The 10,074-nt window shown below is 34.0% G+C and overlaps 1 protein-coding gene across 1 annotated transcript; it reads left to right on the top strand.

The window, feature by feature from the left end:
* Nucleotides 1–741: 741 nt before the first annotated feature.
* Nucleotides 742–9,490, top strand: LOC112715481 (uncharacterized). Its single transcript, XM_025767249.3, has 15 exons — nucleotides 742–1,170; nucleotides 1,568–1,970; nucleotides 2,051–2,228; nucleotides 2,318–2,457; nucleotides 3,253–4,114; nucleotides 4,221–4,321; nucleotides 4,564–4,708; nucleotides 4,839–4,907; nucleotides 5,035–5,080; nucleotides 5,663–6,132; nucleotides 6,282–6,361; nucleotides 7,250–7,385; nucleotides 8,081–8,273; nucleotides 8,791–8,873; nucleotides 9,022–9,490. The coding sequence occupies exons 1-15, from the start codon at nucleotides 1,068–1,070 to the stop codon at nucleotides 9,136–9,138; spliced, it is 3,126 nt and encodes a 1,041-aa protein (XP_025623034.1). The 5' UTR covers nucleotides 742–1,067; the 3' UTR covers nucleotides 9,139–9,490.
* The last annotated feature ends 584 nt before the right edge of the window (nucleotides 9,491–10,074 follow it).

Here is a 10,074-nt window from a genome sequence, read left to right as displayed (position 1 = left end):
CATTTATAAAAAAAAACGATGATGAAAATGAAACACGCGAAAAAAAAGGAGGAGAAACACAAAGAAGAAGGAGAAGAAGAAGGAAGAGGAGAAGGAGGAGGAGGAATGCGAAAAAAAAAACAACAGTTGTGATTTTGATTGGGGAGGAAGAAAGAAATGTCTTTCATAATGGTGAGCGAGCACGCTATGGAAACCTTTGAGTAGCGCGTGTTAACACGCTAGTATGATGAGCGTCTTTTTTGTTAAATTTGTCCCGACTTATATGACTTGTAAACTAAAATGACTTGTATGTATAGCACTTCTTTAAAAATTTATAATTATTGTTATGGTACATATAATAATGATCATTATGTAATTTTATATATACTTAAAGAATATTATTCAAATTAAAATTATATTTTTTATTTTTTAAATTAAAAAAATATTATCAGAATTTAATAATATTTTTAATATTGCTAAAATTATATAACTAAATAATAATATAACTTCACGAGCTGCAGATTATTAAGATCAATTATATTAGTTATATATTAAATTTAACTGTTAAAATCAGTTATTAATACAAATATATATTAAAATATAAATATATAATAAAAATAAATTAAAATAAATTATAAATATATTAATAATTAATTTTAGTATGCTGACAATATTTTTCTATTAATACTAAATCTAAAAATTGATCCGAGATTATCATTATGGCGCACGTTATTATCATCAGAAAAAGTGGCCTCACCTCAGAGCCCCAAGATCATATGACATAATTTAATTTAATTTAATTTAATTTAATTAGAGAACCAACTCAAACACAGGTCACAAAACAGATTAGATTATTAAGTATTAAGTATTAGCACACTTTTCCACAAATAAAATTTTCCAGGTGTTATTGTTTCGCTTCCAATTTGAAGAAACAATCAAATATCAAACCGAACAACACACACAACAGAGCACAAAACAAAGACCTAGGAAAGGTTGTTCTTGTTCCTGTTTGATTCTGTGTCTTCTGAGACTTCAAATTTTCGGAGTCTTAAGAAGGCACACAAAACTGAAAAGAAAGAGAAAGAACAATGAAGAAGCCCATGGAGACTCTCTCTGATCTGATACATGAGTTCAAGCTTCGCACTATTTGGTGGTCCCTTTGTATATTCGCTGTTTCCTATTTCTTAACTCGTGAGTCTCTTCTTCTTCTTCTTTCAGTCTTACTTTGATTTCTCTGTTTGAATTCATGTAATTCCTAGTCAATCTCTATCTTTTACTAGGGATTCTGGATTCATTTTTTGCTTTTCTGTGTGCTTTTGTTGCGATTTCTAGGAATTAGTAGCTGGAACTTGATAAGCTTTTGCCGTTTTAGTCCGATTATGGTTGCTTAAGCTTAGTGGTAATGATTCTGATGTACAAGTATGGAATTTAGTGAAGTTACTCATGGTAGCTTAGGGATTTCAGTTCAACACTTGTTGGAATTATGTTCCTTAATGTTCATTATGGTTCTGGTTCTGGTTACATTTTCGGTACGCTTTTTCCTTTGTTGGTTAATTGGTGTTCTATATTATGATTGGTTGTCTGACAGATACAAGTAAATCAATGTGGATGAATGTACCTATGTCAATTTTATTAGTTTCTGCGCTGCGCATTCTTTTCAATAATGTCGAATTCCGATGGAAGGTTCAACAGCCTGTATCACAAACTTACCTATCTCATTTAGAGAAAAAACAGTTGTCGCCAAATGATTCCCGCCTCTCTACGCCGCCTCCCCCTACTAAATGGAAGAGGAAAATTGATTCTTCTGCCGTGGAGGCTGCCATGGGTGATTTGATCGATAAGATATTGAAGGATTTCGTGGTTGATTTGTGGTATTCGGAAATTACTCCAGACAAGGAGTTTCCCGAGCAGATACGTGCAATAATAATGGATGTTCTTGGTGAAATATCAGGAAGGGTTAAAGAGATCAACCTTGTCGATTTGCTGACAAGGTACCTGGTTTACCTTTGCCTATAGTTGCTCCTAGGAAGAAAGTACTATAGAAACCGCTGACTTTACTTTTTGCTTTCAGGGACATAGTTGACTTAGTAGGTGATCACATAGACCTTTTCAGAAGAAATCAAGCTGCTATAGGCGTAGATGTTATGAGAACGTTATCTTCTGAGGAGAGGGATGAGAGATTGAAATTCCATTTGTTGAATTCTAAAGAGCTACACCCAGCATTGATATCTCCAGAGAGTGAGTACAAGGTGTGAGTGGAGTGTTCTGATGGCTATATGTTTTTGCTTTGGAGGATTATATCTCTTATCATATTTAATGAAGCCTTTTTTTCTTTCAGGTTCTTCAGCGACTGATGAGTGCTGTTTTAGCCATAGTACTAAGACAACGAGAAGCTCAGTGTCCTGTAGTTTGTTCTATAGCTCGGGAACTTTTAACTTGCTTGGTTATGCAACCTATTATGAATTTAGCAAGCCCCGGGTATGTTGCTGAATATTTTGTCTTATATTTATTTTCAAGACTGATTTTTGGAAAGTTGGATCTCAATAGTTTTAATACAATGGAAGGGTTGCTGCATCAATATTCAAACTTTAACTACCAAATTTTAAATCGTTTGTTTGTTATGGTATCAGAAGGAATTTATTTTAGTCTTATAATATCAATAACATTTTTGGCATGCTTCTTTAAGTTGATTGAGAGTGGGAAGGTGCAAAATAGATGCCACATTGAATTGATTTTTCAGCCATTGTTGTGAGCTGTATGAATACTTTTATTCTCCACATTCTCTTTACCAAGTATAGAACCTTCTCCATGAGAGATTAAAGCTGAGAACCAGGAAAAGTGCCAGGTTAGGTGTGATAAGCTTGAAGGTAGAGAGATGAAAGGGTATCTATTTCATTGCCAAAATTCCTGGGACATTAGAATGTCAAAGCAGAATGTAAGGGGAAAGACTAAGGGATTTAGTGTGTTGGTTGAGGGATAAGCGAGCACCTGAGAATTAAGGGCTAAGAAACTAAGATGTGCTGGTCCTAACCATTGCCTATTTCATCACACCAATTGTTAAATATAAATATTTAGAGATCAGTTGATAAGAATAATCGTGCCAATTAGTTTAGACCATTGAAAACATTATGTGATTCCTTGTTTCTGAAGTCTAAACATTTTACATATTATCTGGCCATCAATGTGATTGAAACTCTCGTAGCATTTTGACTACATTTTTTTTATAATTTCTTCAATATCCATTCATAAAAATATTCTTATCTTTATGATCAGGTATATAAATGAGCTTATTGAATCTCTTCTACTTCTCCTTAATGATGATGTTACAAAATCAATGGCTGGTAATCAGCCAACAAATGTACCAAGTCATCAACGTGGTCATTCTACCCCTAATGAGGGCGGCCATGACAATCTCACGGCATCTAAGCAATCTCCATCATTAAACCAAGTAACTGAGATGGCCTTGGTTAAAATGAGTCATCAAGGAGAGACATCGTTGCAGCATAAAATACACCATGAAGAATCTTCTCAGGTCAAGCCTGCTGATTGGGCACGGAAATTGGAGGTTGTAACTCAAAGGAGAACTGAAATTCTTATGCCTGAGAATCTTGAGAACATGTGGACAAAAGGAAGAAATTACAAAAAGAAAGAAAACAAAATAACCAAAGCCGGCTTTCAGGATCTTTCTGTCAAAAGTTCAGCTACGGACAGTTCGCTGCCTCATAGAACATTGATTCAGGAAACATCAGTGAGTAAACCTGGACAGTTTTCACCTGCAGAAGCAAAGATTTCGTTGCCGCCAAAGCCTGCCTTGGGTTCAGATCCCCTTCAAAATGTTGGAGGCACAGATAGATCACAATATCCTCAGGACTCTGGCAAGCAATTAACTTTTGAGGACAAGCTGCAAGTTGATACGATGAAGGGCATCACGGATCTTGTTTCCAATGGGTATAAAAGTAACCTGAAGAGATCTAACAGTGCTTCTTCCTTGGCAATCCAACCTAATAAAGGAGGCTCCATAATTTCAGAGTTCTACACTCCTGAATTCGGGAGGCATAGTGAATTTCGTGGGAAGAGTTCTTCTGACATGATTGTTAGAAGAGAGGGGCCACTTATTCCTAAGCTCAGGTGCCGGGTATGCACTTCTGGCTGTAAATGTTGTACCTGAAATGTTACTTGGTTTTGAATGTATTTAATTATATCGTTTTATAAATTACAATGGTTTTGAGTGAATGCTGCAGGTTATTGGAGCATATTTTGAGAAACTTGGGTCCACAAGCTTTGCTGTCTATTCAATTGCAGTGACTGATGCACAAAATAGGACTTGGTTTGTTAAAAGAAGGTTTACTTCTTTCTTTTACATTTTATGATAGTGGTAGTAGTGCTTAAGTTATCATTTTTTACATAGATTATTTTACAATGTGTTAAGTTCTAACCAGAAAATCAAGTGCTATTCACTGTCTTTACTTTTTTGGGGTCTAATAATTTCCTTTCCAACAATTTAATTGCATTAAGTTCAATAAATATGCTCATGTCTAAATTTCTTTTGGTTCGACTTTGCCATAATTTCTTTCGGACTTACAGATATAGGAATTTTGAACGACTACATCGACATCTAAAAGATATTCCCAATTATACATTACATTTGCCTCCAAAAAGGATATTTTCGTCAAGCACAGATGATGCCTTTGTACATCAACGTTGCATTCAGCTTGACAGATATCTCCAGGTATTTTATGCCGTGTCTAAAAAATGCTATTTAAAGATATAGTTAACCAATAAATAAGTAAATAATAAGGACATAGTTTCCTTTTGTATCTTGTTAATCCCTTTGCTTGAATTTTATGGTATTGCCTCAGGATCTTCTGTCAATAGCTAATGTTGCTGAGCAACATGAAGTATGGGACTTTTTCAGTGTTTCCTCAAAGGTGAGCATCTTCTTGGGACTTGTTACATAACTTATAATGAGTGACATTTTAATATTTTCACTTGGTACTTTTGGATGTGGAAGCCGACATTCTAACAAACTATTTTTGTTATGTATTACCCTTGAAGAACTACTCTTTTGGGAAATCTTCTTCAGTGATGAAAACATTGGCAGGTATTTGGTTCTTAGTTCTAACATTCTGATTTACTGTCTTCTAGTGTGACTCTTCTATCATTTTTTTTAACACACTCTCTTCTCTATTTTTTGGCAACTGGTCCTTTCTTTTCCTCTCTTCCAATTCATCCTCTTTGTCTTTGCTGTTCAATTGGAAGGAGTATTTGAAGTTTTTCTTAAATGATTGACATTGTGAATGAGTGAGTTTAGGTACATCAATGATGGTAAGAATGGAACTGGAATGGGTCTAAAGTTGGAAATGGATTTAGAATCTGAAAAAAAATTCTGAACTTAACATCTATTGATAATGAAGTTGTAATCAGTACCAAGCTTCTTTAACCTTAGGGAAAGGACATTTAGTCCTTTGATACTTTCTTCACAAAAATTGATCGCTCCAAATATTACTCGGATATATTTTAACTGTATTCTGGACATACTGTGTTGTAGAAAATGTCATTCTGTTTTCTTATTCAAAATTCTTTCCTGTGCTTGTTTTTAAATTGTATATCAAATATTTTATTTGTTTTCTATTATTTGATTGGTTTTTTTATTTTTGTTTTTGTTATTTTGGGTATTTTTCAGTCAATGTAGATGATGCTGTGGATGATATAGTACGCCAGTTCAGAGGGGTTTCAGATGGTTTAATGAAGAAGGTTGTTGGTTCATCATCCCCCATGAATGAAGGTTATTCTACGTATACCACTGGGGGCATGCCCTGGAATGCCGATGAAATGGATAAAAGTATTTCACAGCAAAGCAATGCAGAAAGTGTGTTGAGCTCCGATAACGAGGAAAGTCTAAAGAACAGTAATTATGGCAGTGAGAATATTGACAGGGAAGTAGCCCAAGATAGTGGGTGGCATTCTGACAATGAAGTGATCTCACAGGATTACCTGTCACGAATAACAAACCCTGCCGAAGAGCCTGGGAACTTGGATTTGGATAGAAAGCATGATATGATGGTGGAATCCAGGGTTGGCAATGATGTTCCAGTTACAAATTTCACTCTAATTCAAGATAGTTCGGAGGATCCAGTTGGAATGCCACCAGAGGTCTGACTTTGCATTTGTTTTCTGATTTTATATATCATACTTTGCCCTTGGATTATTTGAGTTGGTTATCTATGTTGCAAACTAGATGGGACTCTCTCTCTCTCAAAAGACATTGTATAAATGTTCATAGTATTCAAATTGTTTTGCAGTGGGCCCCCCCAAATGTCAGTGTCCCTATTTTGAATTTGGTTGACAAGATATTTCAGCTCAAGAAAAGAGGCTGGCTAAGGTATACTGCGCTATATATTTGCTCTGTATTTTTTAGTTGTTAATTTGATCTTATTCTAATATGCAGAAAGTCTCGTTGGGTGTTGTTGATGTTGTTTCATGTTCTTTTCTAGTATGCTATTGATTATAATAGGGTAAAGTATATTTTTTGTTAAGACAAATCCAACAACAATGCATGACAATTATGTTCGATTTGCTTGTGTTAAAAGTTGTTCTTTTGAAATTGTTGTTATTTGGTCCTAAATTTTTTGAAAAATTAGCTGCCAGGGGGTATATTTGATGCAAATTGAAAACTTGTGGGACAAAATTGAAACAAAATAAAATTTAGAGGGTATTTTTGAAATTCTTGCCAAACTTCAGGGACAAAAAGTATACTTTACCCATTATAATATTTAATGTGATCCTCTCAATTCTGTTTACTCAATTGTTTGGTCAAGTGTGATCTCTCACAATACATTCTTTAAGTAGCACCAAGAGAAAACATGTGAAAAAAAATATTGAGAGGATCCATTCCCATGTTAGTATGGTATTATCTTTGAATTTCAATTTTTAAATTTATTCCCCCCCCCCCCCCAAAAAAAAAATTGAAATAATATTTTATCATAAAGTGCTAATTTTAACTTCATCTTTTTTTATCTCCACTTTATCCATGCCCATTCAGCAAGTTAACGATCATTATATTCTTTTAAATAAATTTTGTTACTTTCAGCCTTGAGAGAGAGATAAAACATTCACATAACTTCTCCTATGAGTTTAAGCATTTAGCATAGTTGGTTCTTGACAGCACTATGTGGATTTAAGTGGACAAAAGATTAAGCACTATGATGCTGCTGATTGGTTTATTTTCCATGACTTGAAGTTGCTAATTTTATCATCTTGGTTCATGCAGAAGACAGGTCTTTTGGATATCTAAGCAGATATTACAGTTGGTGATGGAAGATGCTATTGATGACTGGCTCCTGAGACAGATTAATTGGCTTCGGAGAGAGGACACGGTGGAACAAGGGATTAGATGGATCCACAACGTAAGAGTTGAACCTAAAGTTCTACGTTTTTCTATTTTGGGAAAAATATCTCTCACTGAACCCCAAAGAGAGCCTATAAACAATCTTATACTATATAGCAAGGACCAAGAAAAATGACAAGGTTACCCTTAAAAAGGACATACTCCCTATCTGCATAAAGATATCCTAGAACTGCATCTTGGCATCACCATAAAGCTTTATCCTTTCTGCTCCTGCTAAAAGAGCTAAACATAGCTAATTAAAGAAACTGCTTCTCCTTTAGAGAAAACCCAAATAATCATCAGACAAGAGGCTAATCAATGTAGCTGATCTTTATGGAATTTCTAATGACGTTAATGTAAGGGTTTAGGGCTTAGGTTTGGGTCCAGTTAATTGAAATATTAAAAGAATAATATCTTCTAGATTTCAAAATAAAGTTATTCACCGTTAATAAAGTTTTTAAAAGGATCAAACAAAAGTATAAAACTTAGCATTAATGAGAATTGATATGTGGACCCTTTGTATCTTTAATGTTTTCTGTTTGATCCAAATAAAATAATTTGCTAATCCTTTTTGAGCATGGCTCAGAGACTGATGATCAAGGGATAAATTCCGTTGGTTATATATCTGAATAATCTTCGACACGTATCAGTAGAAGTTAATCTCATTGACATTGACTTGGGCAACTGTTTCACGTTGTGTGCTTATGCTTTCAGATACTATGGCCTGGTGGTACCTTCTTTTTAAGAGTAGAGGCTCCTCAGATATTTAGTAGTGGAATTGATCAAAAGCCTTCTCAAACAACAAACAGATATGGTGGAAGCAAGATCTCAAAATCTGGTTCTGGTTCTTTTGAGCAAGAGCTCGAGGCTTCTCGAAGAGCAAACGATGTCAAGAAACTATTGTTTGGTTAGTATATACTCTGTACTCTCCTATATTCATTTGCACTGATTTATGTGTTGTAATTACATTGCAAGTGATCTTGTTTTTGGCTATAAGATTGCTTCAATATGCTTTCTTTTTATACAAAACTGATTGTGCAAAAGCAGGAGTAAATTTCAGAGGGTTAAATTGTCTAATCGGATTATTAAGTGATAAAAATCATCATTAGAATTATAGAATGCTACACTTTATTAAAGTAATTTACGATCGTTCTTGATCTTCATATTGTTATATCTTTCTTTTGCCGTGCAGTTGGATTGAATGAAACTTATGAAAGCTAAACTTGCATGATATTTGCTTAAACCGTGTTGCTGTAATTAATTTAAGCATACCGAGACCAGATAGGGTTTGGTAGTGTAATTTTAGCATGTCTATCGTTTAATATTCTGTTCTGGAAACATTGCAGCTTAGTTTCCCGAAACTCTTCAAACATTATTGTATGTTGTACTTTTTACCCATATGATGTTACCTTTGTTCTGACCAGATGGTGCTCCAACAACTTTAGTCAGTTTAATCGGGCCGAAGCAGTATAGACGATGCGCCAGGGATATATACTTCTTTACTCAGGTTAAAATCAAATCCCTATCTATTCCACTTGCTGCATTATTGACTTGGTGCTGATTCTTGTGTTTATTTACATTAGTCTTTGATTTTGTAGACTTGAAAAGCTTTTCTGCTAATCTAAAACCATTCTGTCGTCTTCTTTGCATTGTAGTCTTCTATATGTGTGAGGCAACTTGCTTATGCAATCCTGGAACTTGTACTGATCTCTGTCTTCCCCGAGATGCGGAACGTTGTCCAAAGTGTTCATGAGAGCATGCATGTTCAATAACCATTATAGAGTTTCCATATCACCTGAGGCATTTGTTGTCTGCATATGTTGTAATATGAAATGAAATTTTGGCGAGACAACTTCTTTGGATGTCTGGTGCCATTGATTTATATGGCTTTGTTTGGTGATGTCCGTTGCAGATGCAGGAACAGGAGCCTTGGATGGTATTTTTCCGGGGAATGTTTTTGCATCTGTTTTCCAACTGTACAAAAACTTAGATTTAGGGTGCTGTACATAAAACAATCGTTTTATCACTTTCATGAATCCATTATGATTTTGTCAAGGTATACCCCATTTTCATGGGGATTTTGTATTGCTATATTGGTGGAGAAATGCATTCTTTGTTTCTTTATCTTTGGAAGCCTTTATTCATTTATTTTCTTCCAAGTCCAACTTGTAATCTTAGCTAATGGAAGATGAATAGTTGAGTTTATGAATTAATTAATCAAATTTGAGTCTAAATTTGAGTTCATATATTAAATTAGTTAAATTTAAATTCCAATAAATTTAAATTCCAATAAGCTCATATCATTAGGTTGTGAGCCAATCTAACTATATATAATTAATAATAATTATATATTACTTATTACAAACTAAATACTTATGGTTGTTTGGTTTGTGTGTATATTGACCTATGATGCATGGACACGGGACATGACATGAGATACGCTAACATGCAAATTTTAAAATCTTACATGACACGAGAATGTGCATACATATAAAATATAAAGTATTTTTTAGATAAATCGTAATGATATTTTGATATTTTATTGATATTAAAATATAAATTAAAATTTTTAATTATTTTTAACGTCTTATTTTAATTATATCAAGTATTTAAAATATTTTGTTTTAATAAATAATAATATATACTATATCTAAATTTATTTTAAGAATAAAACTTGACACGCGGACACATAATGGTATTTAGGTGTT

Source organism: Arachis hypogaea, chromosome 10 (assembly GCF_003086295.3).
Source record: "Arachis hypogaea cultivar Tifrunner chromosome 10, arahy.Tifrunner.gnm2.J5K5, whole genome shotgun sequence".
NCBI classification, from domain to species: domain Eukaryota; kingdom Viridiplantae; phylum Streptophyta; class Magnoliopsida; order Fabales; family Fabaceae; genus Arachis; species Arachis hypogaea.
This window is presented reverse-complemented; position numbering and strand designations above follow the sequence as displayed.

Excerpts from the sequence above, each read along its gene's own strand:
- LOC112715481 (XM_025767249.3), top strand. The coding sequence starts at position 1,068 with ATGAAGAAGCCCATGGAGACTCTCTCTGATCTGATACATGAGTTCAAG. Across the intron at positions 4,709-4,838 it reads AGCTTGACAGATATCTCCAG|GATCTTCTGTCAATAGCTAA; the intron begins GTATTTTATGCC and ends GTATTGCCTCAG. Across the intron at positions 4,908-5,034 it reads TTTTCAGTGTTTCCTCAAAG|AACTACTCTTTTGGGAAATC; the intron begins GTGAGCATCTTC and ends TTACCCTTGAAG.